The sequence below is a fragment of the Phallusia mammillata genome, chromosome 4, assembly GCF_965637545.1.
Source record: "Phallusia mammillata chromosome 4, kaPhaMamm4.hap1.1, whole genome shotgun sequence".
Taxonomy (NCBI): domain Eukaryota; kingdom Metazoa; phylum Chordata; class Ascidiacea; order Phlebobranchia; family Ascidiidae; genus Phallusia; species Phallusia mammillata.
Window position 1 is genome coordinate 21,494,905 of NC_137255.1, and position 20,404 is coordinate 21,515,308.

Sequence of the window (20,404 nt, forward strand, 5' to 3'; positions counted from 1 at the left end):
TTTTTTACTTTCATTCATTTTAGGAAAAGGGGTTTTGGTTGGGATATTTAGTAACCTACTCTGTGTTTAAAAACCTTTCATTACATTTCCCAGATATGATTTACACTTTTTATCACTCAAAAAAAAACATAATTGTATTTCTGTATCAAATGAACCTAATCTTCTTAACAAATCAACTTTAGAAGTTTATGATACATTTGTTGTATATTGCACATTATGATAATACACATACATGAGAATAGCTCTGTAATATGTGTTTGGTAAATCAAAAACATTAATATTGATGATGACACTGTGTTAGACAAGTAAGGACATAATGTCTCCAGGTCCCACTGGGTTTTCTAGACCAGTTATACAGGCACCAAATTATGGAAAATGCACCTATACATTTTGCAACCTGTTGTTGCAATGCAGTATGATAAAAATCAGAAATGAGTTTTTCATTGAATGGTAAAAATACTTGAGGAACCATACCTGCATAAAACACACATACAAGTCAAATACAAGTTCGTTAATTTATTAACCGTTTTTAACTTGGTATCAAAAGTGATGTATGCTCTGTGTCATTTACTGGAACTTAAGTCTGATTCTGGCTAATCATTAGTCATGCCACTGGATTCAGCGCTTAAAACAGAAGTTGCGATTTAGAAACAACACATTGTGCGACAGGCTGTAGCATGTTTGCTCGGCAAGCATATCCTCCGAGAGCGCCGTCGATGACGTCATCAACGCAATACACAGAGCAAAAAAGGCAAATCTCCGCGACCGAAAACGCTCTCGGATTTTTTTGCCGCGATTGGAGCCATTTAAATCTTGTTACCGATTGTCGCGGACGCATTGTATCAAAACTGTGTGAAAATTTCCGCATAAACTTGCTTTTTTACGTAGAAAAGGAAAATGTCAGGTAAAGAAATATGGACTAAAGAATTGCTAGCTCCATAAACGGAGTTTTAATTTTAGTGATGTTGTTTTTAACTTCGTATATTTGTCCACAGGTGCAGATAAGTTTTCACCCTCGATTGGACGATATCAAGCGGACGTGAGGTAAGTCCATGTTGCTAACCGTTCACGTGTGTCATTACCTGCAATTTTCCGCCCATTTTAAAGCATTTTGTATTTGTTAAATTGCCGATGTAAAATGCCTAGTAGACCTTTGCCAATATCGGCGATTTAAAGGTACAACCTTTATTTGAAGGTCCAACCTTAGGTACAAGTACAATCAAAATGAGATCCCCTTTCTTTGATGGTATAAGTTATTTCCGGCTGAAGCAAAACGTATTTTACAACGTTCCTTTAGTTGTACAACGTTAAGGCTAATTAAAAATTTGTTTGTTATGGTATACGTATTATTCACTTGCAAGCACCTTTATATTACTGCATCCTACAAAACTCAACACAAAATGGCGGCGTGTATTACGGTTTTATTTACGTTTTTTGAAGATATTGCAACAACCCTACACAGCAAGGAATACAAGGACTTTCAATTTCCCCGCCTTCCATCTCCGCATCCGTTCCTCCCCCTGCGCCTCACCCTTTTATCGCGCACTTTTATCCAATTGCGCCGGGAATCGAGCAATCAAATTCCGGCTATCAGATCCCAACAAACTCGATCCCGCAACCGTCTTCAGCCGCTGCGCTTTACGCACTTGCTGCTTCCGGATGTGTAGGACAGAAACTGTCGTCCCAGTTGTTACGAAGTGAGATTAAAGCTTTTTGTTTGATTTCGTTTGTTCTACTTTTTTCTAGTGAATAAATACTACAATATTTTCTAAGCCAGCTATAAGCTTATGGCTTATTGACAAAAAATATTTTTTGTTTGAACATACGAAACTGTTCTCACGTTTTAGATTTTCAAAGCAAGGCCCATAAGCTTGCAATCCAATCCGAAACCAAACATAATCTTTCGCGTGACAATATCTCTCCACCAGCAAAGAAACAACGTCAACAGGTTGGTGCCGAGTACAATTGTCACTAAAATATTACTGTAGCTTAAAACGTACCGACATTTGTTTTAAAGCAATAAAACTTGGGGCGTATACCGTCAAATCCTTCGAAGAAACAAAATCGTTTCTATGTGAAGATTGTATATTTTGTCCATACGCATTTATTAGTTTCTTTTTCAAATAGAGAAGTTCTCATTTGGAATCATTGAGCTAAAAACCCGCTATCTGTGTTTTTTGATTTGTCGGTAAAAACGCTTTGATATTTGTTATGTTTCTTTTTTAAAGTTCGACGTCGTTTCGTTGACTGACAATTCTCCTCCTCGGGCATCCAACGCCCCCTCATCCGCATTTACCCCCAACAACTTTGTCCCATACGCGCAAGGTGAGTTTAAGGTTTGGGGTTGGCATCCCCCAAAATTTTGTAAGCAAGCTGTTACATTTGTTATCATTTGCAGTCGATGCCAATATTTCCATTTACTGCTCTCCTTTTATTTTTTGGCTTCCGGTCATTTTTGATTTTAATTTAACAAGCAGACGTTTGTTTTACGTCATTGAATGGTGAAGTAATATGCATTCAGCAATGTGCTGGAAAATTATTGCAAAAAAGGGGTATTGCGCGATTAGTGAGGTAATATGTTATAATGAAAACAAAATGCCATTTCTGTGTGGTAATAGGTTTGTATGGACTGATTCGTTACTGTTCCCTAATTTGTTTAAAAAAATTCGGCCGTGCAAACAATTTTCCTAGCCTTTTTTTTCTTTTTCTATGGCGCTGTAAAAACTCTACTTAAAACATTCCGATCGAACTAGTTTTCTACCTTTCTACCCGTCGACCAGGCAACTATTTCGGAACACCTAAATCGGCAAGCCCCTAATGTTTTCTCTTCTGTTACTTTATCTTGCTCCAAAGCAGTTTTCCCCTATTTCGATTCCGTGGATTCGTGGGGGCAGTGACCAGTGAGGCTTTGTAGGTCCATGAGAGGGTTTCGTTGGTACACAAAAAAGATTTTCTAGAAACAGTTTTGAACTACCTACTGTTTCATTACCTAACATTTTGATCGAGCTTATGATTTGTACGCAAAAATATAGTCAGGCACCTAATAAGGCTAAACTCTGGATCAAGTTCTAACCTCCTGGGCGATAAGGCAGTGGAGGAGCGTCCACAAAAATTGGCTCGTATATTCGCGTGGATTTGCAGCGGTCTCATTGTGCTGATAGCATCGCAGCGGCTATAGCTAGAGGTGTGTTGTTTACGTCGCTTTACGACCTGTACGTGATTAAGTATCTGATCGTAACACTCACACCGGAGACTGTCACATACCGAAGGTCATCGACTTATTTATCATTTCTATGGCCGGTTGCCAAGTAACTGTGCCTGCTGGAAAGCGCGTCAATGGCGGTGGTGATGCGCATTTTTATTGGAAAAAAATCAAACGATGATTTGGAATAATAAGTTCATCGCTGTGATTGCGCTTATTATGAAATATTCCTATAAATCGATTTATGTGATTATTGTACGATGGATTTTACCCGTTAATATAAATCATCTTGCACTGATAATAATCATAAGAGCGATTGTTGAAAGGTCTTTGAATTGAATGCATTCACTAAACACGAGCTTTATGGCAGTTTATTTGTATCAAACATCAGTCACAATTTCCTCGTCCAGAAGAGAAACAAATATATTTTGAACGAAATAGCAAAGATCATATTGCTAAAAAAATGTACACACTTCTTGTTCAGTTACTTTGTTTATGGCGTTTATCCTAAAATTTAATAGAGTATCACAATTTTTATAATTTTAAATAGAAACAAATTTCTACTTTCAATAGATAAACGGTAAAAACATTTTTGTTTCGGTTCGAACCGAAAAACATGTGCTTTTGCTCGCATAACAAACAAAACAATCCCAACTGCACCCGCATGGCCAATTTCTAAGAAATTATCTGTTTCAATCAGAATTTCTTGTGAAGCGATTGAATAAACATATAGTCCGTCCTAAATATAACATGAAATGTATGTTTACACAAAGGCGGCTGGAAGAGAATTGAGATACCTAGCCTAGACTTGGAATGCCCTAAACTTTTAATAAATAGTCCACTAACAGCGTTTTAAGATATTGTGGTTTCGGTGTATTTGGAAATGTCCATACTTGTTTGTTATTCTGATCAACCCGATTGGTCGAGTACACTATAAAATCGAAATCTGTTCGGCATTTGTTTTTTTCGGAGAATTTCCTGTTTTGTTTTCTCGGCGGCCAAGTTGCTTATTCTGCGACTTTACTTCACACGGAAAACTCTTCTTACAAAAAAGTATCTGAAAATTAAAAATCGTTTCAAAGTAACGTAATCAGTCAATGATTAAATATGAAATGTATATTTTTCGCATAAACGGCTTCTTTATAAGTTACATTTAAATTGATAATTAATTTAAAGTCAAAGGATCGAAACCATAAATTCCGCATCCATTTGCGTCCTAAGAATTACAACCAAAATCTTTGCGTTCAGAAATTAGTCCCAAACCACAAAAATGATAATTTGTTTCTTCGAATTTTCGACAGGGTCTGACGTCCAAAAGGTAAAATGCCAACAAGCAACCAACCACAAAACGTTGTGAGCGGAGTTTTTCTTATCTCGTCTTACGCTAATGGCCCCCGCGCCGCCGAAATGAACATCGGGCTCGCATGTTCGCTGCTAATCCGGAGAATACGCACTGTTTTCCCGCGACAGGATCTCGCTTATCTCGATCCTTATCTGGCCGCTGCGACTCCGATTACCGGCATGGTAATCTCGAAAATTCGCCACTTGCTCAAACGAGTCCGTTCTCCTCTAAGCTTGACTCTCCGCAGTCTATTAACACAGCTTCTCGTTTCGATCCTATCTGGTTTGGTGTGAGGCCTCTTCGTCGCCTCATGTCCCTTCCCAACTGTTAACATTACAAAGCGTTCATTGTCTTTGCCTTGTTTTAATCTTTCTCTCATCGGATGCTTGAAGTATGAATCAGGTCCTTCTGGTTTTCCTTATAAGGTCTGGCGTCTTCCGACTTCCCGACTGAAGATAACCTTTCTGCATTTTTGGTTTTCGTTGGAATATTTTTTTACCTAAAATTTTGTGGTCAAAAACCTACCTCTTGAAACAAATAGTACATACACTTAAATGACACGGTTTAGTACATGTCTTTCTTTTATAAGTGTAAGAAATCAGTTGAAACTATGTTTGTTTTTTTGTTGTCATTTTCCTAAGCACCATTATTTAAAAAAAAACATGCGTTATAAATTGAACGTCGACAAAACGACTGGATAAGCAAAATCAAATTTCAATTGAATAATGTAATTACTGTTTTTTTTACAGGTCTAAATGCATCGTCAATAACAGCTTGGCAACAGTTGATGCGACGTTTCCGTGGTGGAGAAGGAGCATTCGAATCTCACCAACCCGCAGGAAATTCAGCAGAACTTTTTCGAAACTACTGCGCCGAATTCGCGGCGGCAACCCAAGTTCGTTCGTCAAACCCAGGCCAAGGATCTGGTTTCCCGTTGCGGGGGAACGAACCTCACTTTACCGCCAAGAATCTCTACGGAGCGTCAATGTTCTCGTCGCCTGAGAGAATGGTGTCAGACCCCTATATGACAAAGCGACCGAGCACAAGTCCAACGCGGCGGTGTACATCACTAGCTGGTAGGAATTTACGTTGTCGAAAGTGTTTTCTGTTGGCGATGATAGTGCTTAACTGATTTGTGTTTAAGATAAGGGAGGTAACGAATTCTCCCCGCAAAGCGAAGGTACAAATGCTGAGGGAAATTTTACTACAAAGTCACAACCTGCAATGCGAGGTAAAATTTGAGTTTTCTTTTTCAGAGCTGTTTTGTTAAAACAGTGTCTGTGATCAAATTATTATTTTTGTAACAGACATTTCTCAGTCCTGCTCTCCTGGATGTCAGGAGTCACGTGATACCATCGTCGATGTTGATTCGCCATTTCCGTCGACCAATGGGATATGTTTGAGCGCCTCGCCTGTCTTATTGGACGAATTGCAAAGGACCCGAAGACGTAAGTTCAGCTGTAATAACAAAGTGTTTACAATATTATGTTTCAATTTGCTTGTGTATTAATTAGTTATCTCAAATTGTGTTCGAGAAAAGATCTTTCCAAAAATCTTTTAAATGAGTTATATCTTTTTTGTCCAAAGTGGATTATCCGTAAAACTTATATGTAACCCATCAGTAATTAACATTCAAATACAGATAAGATTGGCAAAATCTTTCAACTAAATCATTCCAAACGCGCAGTTAAAAGTGCCCAGCTCAACAATGGTATACCTCTTTGGATAAATCCCAAACAATCAAAGTTCACTTGTTCATACACAAGATAGCATAATCCTAAAATGAAATAAAAGTTTTGCAGAAAAACACCAGATAATAAAATGCAAAATTTTATCAAACACAGGCCGGTGGCATATGGTCATTGTTTACATAACCAGCAAGTGCAGTGCACACTGAAACAACTGTCAAATCCATAGGGGGCGGTTGACACCCCGCGCGGCTCGTTTGTTGTTGCAACGATTTAAGGACATTGCGCGTGCCTTTATGAAAATCGACCGGCGGTTATTTTCATCAAACTGGCACGATCCGTGATTGACGCTCGTATAATAAATCTAGTATACTCTGTAGTATTGTTGACGTTGGGGAATATTTTCAACGTAAACGGGTGTTATGTAGTATGAGCGGTTGCGTGCCAAGAACGAGACGATATTTTCAGTTATGGTTAAAACGTACAAACAAAAGCAGGCTCAAACTGTTCTACTCTATTTTTAACTTTGAAACATTAAACACATACTTAACTCCCAAGGCTTTTAGTGCTGAATGGCAAGGCCCGTATCGTTACATTTGGTAAATTGACAAGTAAAAGAATGTAAAAATTTAAATTGGCTAAAACATTCCAGCAGCCTTTTTTCGTCTTTGTTTTTTGCCGGCAAGTCTTTAACTTTAGTTTATTGCAGATAAGTTTAAGAAAAAATAGTTGCTCTTCGTTTACGCATAGTGACAGATATCCTTTGGGCAATAGTGATTTCGAATAATTAAATGAAAAGTCACGTGTTTACAAAACGAAACAGCTTCGAAATTTTTCGGATGACTCATAAATTGCGGTTTGCGAAAATTTCCCATGCTTTCACCTGAGAATGACACAAAGTTGTTGACAAAATTCCGGGTCACTGACTGCCTTGGTACTGTTGTTATCTCAACTACCATCAACCTGATACGGCACTCTGCCAAAAAACCTAAATCCATCTCGTAACACACCTTAGCACAGTGATCTTCCAGGGATCAACTCATATGACATTTTGACAATTTCCATATAGCTAGTTTTTGAATCCGCTGAGTTTATTGACCGTGTTAAAAGGTTACTATGATTTAAACCCCGTTAAACTTTTAATATGCACATACTGGTAAATTTGTGAGCCTTCGAGAACACGCTTTGTATGTCCGTGTTGAAACTGGTACAAAGCTTAATGTCCCCTATTTGTATTTTGCGTTTAAGGTGTAAATGCAAAGGAAACGTTTTTTTCATGTGTCAGACCATTTTAAATTTCACTAATACTTAAAATAAGAAAAGTTAAAGTTTTGCTTGTGGAGGATTTTAAAAATCTGTTTTTGGAAATTTGCTCATGAAACAATTGACTTTTTCGCAAAACCAAATATTTTGAAAGTTCATTCTTTATTTTCTTCCTTTTTTAAGCAAGTTGCGAAGGCAAAATATTTTTGTACGTTTTAACAGATTAATTTTTTCACTAACACACAAAGTTAGAAAAAAATATTTAGCAGATTTTGCTTATGCAGGATCGTTAAAATCTCTGTGGTAATTTTATGCGGCGACCAAACTCATAAAACGATAAAAATGTTGACGGTCTCAAAACCCACTGAAAAAACTGGCTTAAAAAATTTATACATAATTCCATCATTAGTGGATTTGCAGCCTCTGCAGCTTCTGCTTGTCATTGTTTGCAAAACAATGCGATAGGGCTGGCTGGGATTGGTACCGTGTTGCCGCAACCCAGTTGTTTATGCCAAAGACTCAGATCACATTGCCATCTTGAGTGCATACAAATGACAGATCACAAGATAGTGACATTAGCGTCGAAGAGGCCATTTAGCTGCTCGCTTCACAATTGATTGCAGTCTGATTTCAGGTTTTGGGTCCAAAGTTTATTGGGTTTGGTGAATTAGCGCGCAGCGACTTGAAAGCGTTTAACATCGCTGCGGTTTTCTTGCCTTAATATCCCGAATTATCTGTTATGACTGGATAATTACCATCAGGGTAAAGGGTTGTTGCGGTATGAATGTGTTATCAGCATTTTGTTGTGTAAATATCGCATTATTCTCTAAAATGCCCAATGAAAACGCACGTGTTACCACAGTTATGCAAATGCTTGCGTGTTTTACAATTTTAACACAAATTATTGCTGTTTTGTCACTTGACGTTCTTCAATGCTAAAAATTTGGACTTTTCGGTTCGTTTTTGACGTTTGGAAAATGGCTGTTCGTTCGGAAAATTGGTTGATTTGTTTTCAAAAACAGGCTTTTTTTGCAAATAAGTCGAATGTACATTTCATCTCCAATTTCTGTGTCGCCATTTTGACTTTGCATTATTTAATAGTCGCAAAGGACTTGGATTAGAAATTTGTGTTTTAAACTTATGCAGGCAAACGTAGCAGTCCAATGGTGGAGACGTGTCCTGTATGTGGAATAACAGTTCGTCCATCCGAGGTGATTCCGCATATGCGACAGGAACTTGAAAGCCTTGAAAGAATACCAAGGTACTTCAAGTCCTGAAAAAAATGTGATCACACGCTTGTTTATGTATGTTTCATAATGATGGTGCAGATTTGTTAAAAACAGTATTTTGCTACTGTGTGAAAATAGAATTATAAACTATAGTGTTTTGAGATAAGTTTTTCGTTTTCCATGTAGTAATCTAATGTTACAAATCTATCGACCTAACTGCTATAATTTCGTATTTAATCCAATGCTTATCTTGTTTATCATAAATGTCTGCACTAAATCAGGTAAAACCGTTTCTCCTAAGAGACATCATGCATTTTTGACCATCAGCCTAAACAAGAGATTAGTTTATATCCGGGAATAGCATGTCGTCACACACCAACAATGAATGACGTACAATTGACGTCAGTTTGATTGACATTGTTGTTTTCCGAGCAGCCTGGAGCGCCTAATAATGGTTTTTAGTTTGTTGCCATTTGATCGACTACATGACATTATCGCGACACAGTCCTGATTGCAATGTCACGATTTCAATTTCGTTGACCTTGAAATGAGGTGACGTAAACATCCCTCAATGACGTAAACATCTCCTAATCTTTGCCTTTCTGTTCTCCCAGTGAAACAAGAAAGAAAATTACGAATTATCGAAGAAGTTCGGCTGAGAGGAGGTCAGCGACTTTCAGGTGTCCTGGAGTAAGTGTATGTTTTCATTTGCAAGTCAATTTTTGGGATTATTTTTGTGTAATATAGAGTTCGATTTTTAGTGCAAAAAACACCACTGCGATTTTTGAAACGTAAGCAATGTATGTATTGTGTATAGCAGATGCCGACTTGACTCCTTTAGGCATACGACCCTTTGTGTTCTGATAATAGATGTATAATTTCTTTCAAAATGTTTCTATTTTTGGGTTCATTTAGGTCAGTCTATGTGATTGGGCACAATTATTAATGAGGATAACTGACTTATGGCTTGCGGCCAATTTTCTGTATGTTAGTGATCATGCGTTTTTCCTAAAAAATGATTTTCGTCCAAATCCGGCGTGCACCACCCGACATACAAAACTTCTTTCAATTCTGTTTTTTGATTTTATATTTTCATTGACTTTTTGAGAAGTTTGTTGGAAACAAAAACTTTTTCAAACGGTCGGGGAACCTTTACTGCCTTATTCAGGTCTATTCGATATTAAGCCAAGCATTTGTCATTCTACACACAATGTGTTTTGCAAACCTAAACCTTGAATGTTAAGTTTGTTTTCAAATTAGAACTGTAAACGAGCCTAAACTCAAGACAGTTAATCGATCAAGAATTCGTTTGATCTTTCCAACTGTTATTGGGTTTTCGGAACCGCGGACAATTAAAAAGTGCGCAATCCCTGCGATTCACATCTCAACGCAAACCAGAAACTGAAGCACACAACCAGCGCAGTGTGTTCGCGCCCAATAAGCCATTACGATACAAGCTGCCGCATAAACAAACACCGATCCTGCTTGCTAATTACCCTAAAGTTACTCATAACTGTAGATAACATCAGTGAAGATTAAACGGATCTCGTCAATTAAACTCCCATTACCGGGTTGTCGCTTCACGCCGTGGGCAACCTGAGGCCGTCTACTGCGGTCTGGAAGTCAAGGGCTTAGGGATAGGAGACTTTATTTAGCAGCCAACGGTATGTTATCGCACTTAAGACTTTACTGCCTCTTTTTTCCCAGTCAACCTCGGCCACGAGTGCCACCTCCAGCAACAAGCGCTTGTCTGATCGTGACCTCTCACCCAAGACCAACAGGAATAATCGACGAAAGGTATTTGCTCATAATATGTGTTTTGACAGTTCAAGTTTTACTGTTGCAGTGTCAATTAAGTGACTACACCTAAGTGACTAAAACTAATGTAAGGCTCAGTCATAAATGGGCCTCATAATGCTCAACAAGCAAAAATACACATTACCAAACGGCAGCACAGTTTGTTACAGCGATTAATACACAAGTGCAGTGGTTCGTAACGGTTTTTCTTGTCGACACACCCGTTAAGCCACCAACAGGTTTTAGAACCCCTTGTTGTATTTTGCGCAAAATTCTTAATTTTCCATGGCGTTAGATTCTCGATCTTGGTACCTGCCAGGAACGCACCCATAATGAAGTTTAACAGTGTGTATTGTGCTATAGCGGTACCGAATTATTAAATTAGTGGTGCACACGATTGTTTCGTAATTGGCGAGCTCTAAACGCCACTTTTTCGAAATACTTGACATTACCAAATCGGCTAAATTTGGGTTGGGCCGAAACCCAATATTCGCCCGTTTTGCCAAACAAATTTAGTCGTTGAAAGTAATACTGTATTCCAGGTGTTATTCATTGTTGGGTAGCTGGATTTAAATAGCTGCTTAAACATGCTTTTGGTTACACGGCTATGCTTGAGCTAATGAGAGTTTATGCATTTGGAAAACATGATGCAGAAATTACGTTATCGACGTGTTGATCTCACAGCCAAGGCTTTCAATGTACTTAAAATGATCAAAAAAGTAAAAACTCGGATATGAGTTAGTTTTTTCAAATAGAATCGTATACTAGTAGTCTCTGCGCAAACATCTCGCTGGTGGCAGTAAATTATTATCAAGTTTTCAAAACGTTTTGACAACATGTTTAATTAAGCCAGTCTGTTCTCATTCCGTCACGCCGTAACTATGTCCGAAATCGCGATGTCGTGTTGCAAAATCCCACAACTGATAAGAGGTCGCTTTAACCAATCTCACACACCCGAATGAGTAATAGAGTGTGGAGGCCGGCTGTGGGCAATGACAAGCCCAAGCCACAAAACAAAATGTCGCCGTGGTGTTATCGAGCAACACGCTCTCGTCCGTCACAGGTCGGTCTTCTCTCTATGATGTCTTGTGTCTTATCGATGTTGGCAAACAACACCTCCCAATGTGGGAATGCCGTGCGGTACTGGCGGGATGGGCAGAATAAGCTTAATCAAAACCGATCGTAAATCATATTACCCTCTGCTACTGTAATTATTGATAGCCGGTTCGGCGCACTGGCGGGAAATATTGGATAATAGGAAAGTCAGCGCAACTGATTGTGCAGGGTTTTATGATGAATTCACTGCTCAAGTCCCCTTTTATTCGTCGGACTTGACATTACATGATTTGTAAATGGGATGTTTTTAGTCTTGTTTGAGGGCGATAAATGAAACACAACACATGTTTTTGCTTTTATCCTTAATTTAAGTTATATATATCATAAAATAACGATCGGAAAAAATCTGATGCAATCAAAACTGGTCTTGACAATACTTTCTAGGCCAGTCTTTTTGACTGAAATGAAAACGCTATCAAAACTCGAATCTAGTTCACTGTAAACGCCTCAACGTGAGTTCACTCAAAGGTCAAATGACCAAGTCCAATCCTAAAGGCTTGATTTACAACACGGCATGGAGCGATTTCTGCACCTGTCCAACACGCCTATAACGCACACACCAAACAGCCGTCGTCACCATGGCAACCGCGCCCGGTCGCGCGTCAGGACTGCTTGTGACGTCACGTGGCGCGTTATTAATTGTCGCGACGAGTTACGGAGGCCCAAGCCGCACCGAGGACCCAGGTTTATTAATGGCTCTTTAAACCTCACTCTTCGTGTTGCCGACGCAGTACTGGTGATTCGCTATTTGGCTTGGCACTTGTGCTAGGACGTTCGGCGCGTTTGATAATCTCCCATTTGCCGCGCAATAACGCGTCCCAACGATTTACGACACCATTTGTAACGCTCGCTTCGAAGACTCAATCTTCAGGTTGTATTTCCCGGCCAATCAATGAGTCCTTTGCGCTCCGTCGGCCAGATCTGTTTCGTTGTTTGATCATCAGGTATTTTTACCGGCAGTGGTACGGTTTAATGTCTTGTGGGAAAACCATGACGTTGAACTGTTTACCTATTGGTTTGAACTTTACCTAATACCGATGAGCTACAATGCTGTCAGTGCTAAATGTGGAACAACTATACCCTTGTGGGGTCAAATGTTCACTGACCTTAAAAATTTCTTGAAAAAGATTCTCCCTATTTCCTTTTATGATTTGTTTTGCTTATGACTCCGGCGGCCTCCACTGAGGGTTGTGACAAAATTCAAGAGTATATAGTGAACGCTTGTTTTTCCCCACATACATATAGAGCAGAGGTCCTCAACATAGGGAAAACGTACACCCAATAAAGAATTTCGGCCTTTTTGTAATGAATAGGAATAACAAACTTTGCGGGATTGATAGAAACAAGAGGGTAAATTTTTCTTTAAAATACGAAAAAATGGGGTAAATACGAAAACAATTGAGAGCTTATACAGTAGTATTGGGCAACATAAATTCCTATGATAAAATGCGTCATGACACTTTGCTTTGGAATAGGAAGTTTCGGTATTGTAACTGAAGTAGGTAATAAAATTTAGTTTTTCATATTAAAGTGCTATAGCAAACCACGGGAATTGTGTGTGTTATTCCAGAGTAAGCCACTTTTTTCCCTTTAATATTCAGGGTCAGCATGATATAGATTGTTCTGTAATCGAAGGGCTTACGACGCTCAACACCTTTAACTCAGTTCGTTTTTCAATGCAAAAAATCCATTTTACCCCCAAATCGGCCCACACACTCGAATTTACGTCGGCGACAAGGCTATAATTGCCCTGCGACATTACCGGGTCTTGCTCTCAGGTAAAATCTAATTAGCCATCGACCACTGCACGTCGCAAGTCGAAAGGTCGTTATTGTTCCGTATGTCGTAGGCTCGTTCTGACAGCCGCAGCTCCGCTGATTTATGGCGTTCCAATCCAACGACGCGCATTTAAACGCTTCCATCGCGAATTAGTGACGACCGTTCGATTTCTGTCCAACGACTTGTGCGATAAACGATTTGGCACCCAGGGAATCAGGCCTTTCAGAAGGGTCCTGATTTCTAATAGGCAATGATTGATCACCTTCGGCACCGAGCCTCATATGTCCGGACGACGGCGTCGGGCACTTATTTGTGAATCTAATGTTCTGCTTTACGATTTGCTGTGCTTGCGCTACGCGGCGCGGCGGATTTAATATTTCGCTTTGCCTTGTTTTCGATTTAGATGAATGGATTAGGAACGTGCCCCCGCTGGGTTTATTGTAACACTATAGTCGACGTGGAGCCTCAAGACAGGTTGAAAGGTTCAGTCCTGAAATAAGAAACTGTTTGTTTTTGCGGCATGTGAAAATAGGCGGAATGTCTTTTCGTGATGATAGTAGATAGTGATGATTTGGAAAACAGTGGGGTATCTTCGGGGAGGGCGATTCCCTTTGGGGTTTGTAACTTGCAGTTTTGTTTGGGTATTCTAACATAAAGACTTTTTTTTAGTACCTCACCCTGTACCAGTTAACCTACAAAACTAAATAAACAGATAATCCTGTTTTTATCACGCTTTATTCCAACATAATTTTTAGGCATAAAGAAAATTATAAACAAAAAATTAACTTTGATTTGACTTACGATAAATTATCAATTTCCGATTTTTTTGTTTTGGGGGCTGCGTGAAAGCATTGTATTTTGAGCATTGCTGTTTTAACACCAAATACAAATATTCAGTACTGAAACGAAATAAATTATTGGATATTGTTTTATACATACAGTGCAGAAGTTTTCAACAGGCAAAATTGGTTGTGCCATAGCAATTATTCTGGTCTCAAGAGTTTACTTTAAACTGAAATATATTTTCTCAAAAAATACTTGACAAACGTTTCGTCCTCCAGGTTGCATATTTTACCACGCCAGGAGAAATACAAGTTTCTTTAAACTCCCTTTTCATTGACACAGACATATCAGAAAGTACGAAGCAACCGAGTTGACCGTCTCAACACTCGAGTGGGTCAATGCATTCCACCACACAACGTATCATCGTCCTTTTTCGGCAGCACCGGGCACCTCTGGGCAGCATCGACCAGCAATGGCTCCGGTCATTTGGAAGATGCTTGTTGCCCGGTATGCTCGTCACGCATCAGTGGTTCCCTGTCATCCGTGAACGACCACGTGGAAGCTTGTTTACGTCGGGTATGTAAAGTAGGGTGGCAGAAATATGAGATTGTATATGAAACTGAAAACTAATATATCAATGGCTTTGTCAAGTAAATGTCATCGGCATACAGTGCGTCAAGAAAGTGGCGCTGCTTCCTAAATATTTTTTCTTATTATTTTACATATTTTACAAACGTATGTTGAAACAAAGAGGGTGGAAAGAGAAATTAATTTGTCTAAAAAAATTAGCAAATTAAAACGAAGAACACCACTATTACATAAAAACACTGTTTTCTAACAAAAAATGCCATTTTTACCCAACTAGTGACAGAAATATTAATCACATGTCAACGGCATTTTATTCATCTACAAATATACAACAAAGCGAACTGGCAAGGTCAGGTCACGTTTGTTTGTCTTTCATCTTTCACAATTCAATATATTGCGCTTAGTCGCTTCGGAATTTCAACGTCAGAGGCAGATGTGAAACTAAAGGGAGACCCCGAAACTGAAGGTTTTAAATAAAAATCAATCAAAGCGACACGAAACGCTAGGCGACAAGTGCAAAATCAATCTAAAGGCAACAATATGCTAGAAGGAAACCAGAAAACAATATAATAGGAGGATAAAAAACTTCGAAATTAAGCTCACAAAAATTAAAGATTTCGGACATAGAGTTTTGTAAAAAATGTGTGCATATTGTAATGTAATATCAAACATTTTGGTAGTTGTTCTGGCGGCTAAATTATTGTTTTGTTTTTTTTGTGACTTAAACGATTCTTTTACGATAGTGGCTGTAAGCACTATGGGCCTTTTATTAGTTTGGAAACGCAATGGCGCTGCTACATTCTGACATAATCAGTACATTCCTATTCAAATTTACACACACAAAAAAAACTACGAAGTATTATACGAAAAAACACCACTTTTGTCAAGTTATAATTTGGACTATTAAATTTAAAAAAATTCAACAACTAATTATGGTGTTTGTTTTCCTTTATCTCATGTCAACAAGTAAATTAAGCAAACCACTTTTTTGTGTTTAAAGCAAAGAGCCGCGTCCCGTCAAGTCGACGAGGAAGAGCTGGTTGATGTGGAAGGAACCTTGGACGTGCCGAGTCACAATTACGGCAGTTCGAGTGGTCCTGGATCAAACGATGATGATCGAAGCAACAAAAGCTTCGGTTCCGAGTACGAGTGGTGCGGACAGTCGCGGGTTCGAGTCTCGGCGCTGGCGGAAAGCGCTTCACGACTCGCCTCCAGCTCGGGGTATCACTTGATACGACCATCATCGCCCGGAAACGACCAGGTTGGCACTACAGTTGCTGTTATTTTGGTTTTTAAGTGGTAACTTACACTGCAGAACAAAAATGCTTTATAAATTAATTTTCAGTGAATACGATTTTATGTGAGATTTTACAACGGCCAAAGTATCAATGAATTTGTAAAAATCTTGTTTTAAATTACTCTCTGTAACACAAAGATTTGGTATTTTTTAACTTGTAAAATAAGTCTTCTGGATTGGATCCTAAAATATATTGTCTGTTTTTCTACAAAATTGCATCTAAAATCAAAGACCTACTTGTACACTATGCGCTAGTGCAGGGGTCACCAAACTTTTTTCGCCGCGGGCCGGATAAGTTTAATGATAATTCGCGCGGGCCGCATAGTTTACCCCAGTGGTCTTCAACCTTTTTTATAGGCGACCCATATTTAAGGGAAAATGAAATCAGAATTTACATGCGACCCCATTTTTTTCAACACTGAGAAAAAATGTTTTAAGTAATGCTGAACGGAAAGACTATTACACAAACTGTACATAATTACCAACAAATATGGCGATACAAAAGTATTACGAAAAAAGTTTTAAGGCGTTTCATTAAAGACATAAACCCAATTTTTGGAACACAAACTTGTCAAATTGTTCAACATTTCGTTTGCACTGTTAGTGAAATGGTTGCGCCTGTATACTGTCCACGAATTTTTGAAGCCGCGGCTTGACTTTGCACAAGCTTAACCGCATGTTATGCTCCACTTCCAATCGATTACGATGTTTCGTTTTTAATACACTCATTGCACTAAATCCTGCTTCACACAGCCACGTGGTTAAAAACGGGATTAGAAAAATTTGGCATAGTTGGGTACCTTGCAGAAATAACTATTCACTCGTTCTGGTGTCACCTTAAATAAGACAACCTTATAGTGTTGAGTCATAATACACATTGTCCAAACCCATTGTTACGCGAAAGAGGCATTTTCTGTTTTTTCACTACCACGATTTAATTGCAACAGGTAGCAATCTGTACTACAAAACAAGAGCAAAAGAACATAATATTAGTTTCATTTTCTGTTATCAATTTTAAAATGCAATAAATTAAATTCGGCGACTTATTGCGACCCCAGAAAAAGTTTAGGCGACCCCACTTGGGGTCGCGACCCATAGGTTGACGACCACTGGTTTACCCCATGCTCTAACGCCGTCTCCAAACTTAGCCCGCGAGGCAATTTTTTAATTTTTACTACACCCATTTAAAATCCGGTGATGCGACTATTAATTGTATAGTTAGTTTTATTTGGAAAGCAATGCTTGTATATTACGTCACAAGCAAAAACGAAGGCAATTGTTTGCGCACAATTGACACTTGTAGTCTTGTCTGTGACGTAACAAATTGACTTTGGATCAATCCTGGACGTTGTAATCCTTTGAAACTGGGCAAAATCAATTCTACATTTCGCGACAGGAAAAGTTTCGTAAGGAGTAGATTAATTTTTGAATGTTGCAAAGTTATCAATACGATTTGGCAAACCAAAAAATGTGGTCACGGGCCGGATGAAATGACCTCGCGGGCCGGATCCGGTCCGCGGGCCGTAGTTTGGTGACCCCTGCGCTAGTGTCTCGCGTAAACACAACGTCTTCGCTTAAAACTTTAGGTGCATCACATTTGTTTCAACAGCAACAGAAAATCTTGCAAATAGCTTGTGTTTTTATGGGTCCCCTTCTATGAAGGAGACACATATTGTTTTTGTCCGTTTTTTTTCCTTTTTTTCTTTTTTCTGTCTAACGCTGGTTTGTTAAACGCGTTTGGTCAAGAAAGAGTGCTCCAAATTTATTAACATTTATACAGATGTTACATATTAATCCAAATTTGATCCTCCTGAAGTTTGACCCCGAATGACCCAGCAGTTCACCCGCAGGCCCCCAAATCGTATTTTTTTTAAAAACGGCTGTACTGACTAAAGTACAGCATCTCTGAGTGATATGCTTTGTTGTTTGGTGCAATATAAGATAATTTAAAGAATTTTGTATCTTTTTTTTCGATTCACCCATTTTCACCCCTTAAACCCCCAAATATTCATTTCTGTCTAACTCTGGTTTGTTAAATGCGTTTGGTCAAGAAAGAGTGCTTTAAATTTATTCAAATTTGGACAGATGTTAGTTATTGTTCCAAATTTGATCCTCCTGAAGTTTGACCCCAAACGACCGAGCGGTTCACCCACAGGCCCCCATAACGAAAAAAATTAAAACAGCTGTACTGACTAAAGTACATAATCTGAGAGTTTCATGCTTTGTTGGTTGGTGCAATGTAAGGTATTCTAAAGAATTTTGTAACTTTTTATTGGATTTACCCATTTTACCCCTTAAACCCCAAAAAATATTGGAACTACAGATCCTTTTATTTTTGTTTTTTAGTTGTAACTTACAATGCAGAACAAAAATGCTTTATAAATTAATTTTCAGTGAATACGATTTTATTTGAGATTTTACAACGGCCAAAGTATCAATGAATTTGCAAAATCTTGTTTTAAATTACTCTCTGTAACACAAAGATTTGGTATTTTTTAACTTGTAAAATAAGTCTTCTGGATTGGATCCTAAAATATATTGTCTGTTTTTCTACAAAATTGCATCTAAAATCAAAGACCTACTTTTACACTATGTGCTAGTGTCTCGCGTAAACACAACGTCTTCGCTTAAAACTTTAGGTGCATCACATTTGTTTCAACAGCAACAGAAAATCTTGCAAATAGCTTGTTTGTTTTTTTTGTAATGCTTTCGAAACCGCGAAGTTTAGAAAATACCTTTGATTTCAATATAACTATGTTTAAATCCGTTTTCAGTTTCTCAACGTTGAAGCTGACGACACACAGTCATTTGGGCCCGTCCAATTTACTGAAGAAGACCTTAACTCGTGTCGTACTAACACCGATCACACAGAAGAGAACAAGACCTCTAAGTCTGAGTAAGCATATAATTTTTCTTTTGGAGGTCCAGAAATAGTGGGTTTGGGTCGCTGAAAATTGATACACAGCACTTACAAATGACGATAAATTTTTGTCATGTTTTCTGGCGTAAGTACATGGAACTTAGTGTACACCATAAGAGAGTGGCTTCTTCTTGCCTTCGCTTGCGTTGGGTGGTTTCGTTGTCACACAATGAACCTTCTCTTTTTGCTGTTTTGACAGTAGCCTCCCTGTAACCTCGTTTGCCAATACATCCAGCTCAACCGACCCTGAATCACGGGACAGTACGGATGACCATGTATCTCCGCTCGAAGACGCCACCGAGCGGTCACTTCGCTGCAACATTTGCATGGTAACTAAATCATAGGAAAACAACTTAAAGTCTCAAGCCAGACTGACAGAATTTTGCGAACGCCATTCTTGCAGTGTTTGCATTTTTTTCGGGCGTTTATATTTACGTTTACTGCCATTTATGGATAAAGGCAACACCGTATTTTTTTTATCTTATTTTAACTTTTGTTATAGTGTTTCCATTTTGAACTCATGACTCAACTTAATTTCAGGATACCTACACTGACCCTGTAGCGTCCATCCAGTGTTGGCATGTGCACTGTGAACGTTGCTGGCTCCGAGCTCTCTCTGTTAAGAAGCTTTGTCCCCAGTGCAACGCGATAACCACCGCCACCAAATTAAGAAGAATCTTTCTTTGAGGAATAATATTAACTCCCTTCAATACCGACTAGGCTGCCTAAAAACCAATAGAAATCTGGAAATTATGATCCAAGTGTTAAATGTTTTTTCAACTTACATAAAACTGTCTGACTGTTTTCGTTAAATGTAAATATATTCGTTCTTTCTTTGCTTTTTCTCTCGCTAAAATTTCTTATGTGATCAGAATGGACCTAGTTTATAGACCACAAAACTTGTTTACAGCCCATTTCACTTCGAGATGGTATGAATGTTTTTGGATTTGTGTTGATGCAAATCTGTGTGACACTTGTGGTCTGTTTTCGTGTCTTCGTTTACTTCTTGCTGTGTTTTTGCATGTTATCTGTTGTGGACTGCTTGTTCTACCCTTCGTTACTATTAAACGAAACCTGCTAAAATGTTGTCACTTTTTTATGCAAATGATACATTTTGAACTTTCTTTTTTTCTAAAAATGATTAAAACCTTGCCAACGTAGTTAAGGTAATTACAAGGAGTTCGAAAAAACGGGTATGGCTTGTCGGAGAATAAAATGCTTGACGGTCAATAGTTTAATACCATGCTCCAGGAATAGGAATCGTATCTTGTTTTTATTTATCACAGGCAATAATAAAAGTTTCTGCAGAACCAGAATTCACAAAAAAATAATCGCTGCGCTCATCCAGACACGATCCTGATTTCTGAGGTCATGTGTTTTTATGTAAATAAATAAACTTG

The 20,404-nt window shown here is 38.6% G+C and overlaps 1 protein-coding gene across 3 annotated transcripts; it reads left to right on the forward strand.

The window, feature by feature from the left end:
• Positions 1-551: 551 nt before the first annotated feature.
• LOC145225230 (uncharacterized) lies at positions 552-20,077 on the forward strand. Of its 3 annotated transcripts, none has more exons than XM_080091917.1 (16): positions 552-904; positions 996-1,044; positions 1,441-1,697; positions 1,848-1,948; positions 2,229-2,325; positions 5,294-5,620; positions 5,689-5,775; positions 5,852-5,992; positions 8,642-8,756; positions 9,339-9,414; positions 10,432-10,521; positions 14,542-14,775; positions 15,788-16,048; positions 18,859-18,980; positions 19,207-19,333; positions 19,545-20,077. In XM_080091917.1, the coding sequence occupies exons 1-16, from the start codon at positions 898-900 to the stop codon at positions 19,689-19,691; spliced, it is 2,238 nt and encodes a 745-aa protein (XP_079948043.1). In that variant the 5' UTR covers positions 552-897; the 3' UTR covers positions 19,692-20,077. The 3 variants fall into 3 exon arrangements, with proteins under 3 accessions (XP_079948043.1, XP_079948044.1, XP_079948042.1); XM_080091918.1 differs by having other exon boundaries at positions 19,240-19,333; XM_080091916.1 differs by having other exon boundaries at positions 553-904; positions 19,204-19,333.
• The last annotated feature ends 327 nt before the right edge of the window (positions 20,078-20,404 follow it).

Coding starts and splice junctions, on each gene's coding strand:
- LOC145225230 (XM_080091916.1), top strand. Junction 1,698..1,847: donor GTCGTCCCAGTTGTTACGAA/GTGAGATTAAAG, acceptor CTCACGTTTTAG/ATTTTCAAAGCAAGGCCCAT. Junction 5,993..8,641: donor ATTGCAAAGGACCCGAAGAC/GTAAGTTCAGCT, acceptor AAACTTATGCAG/GCAAACGTAGCAGTCCAATG.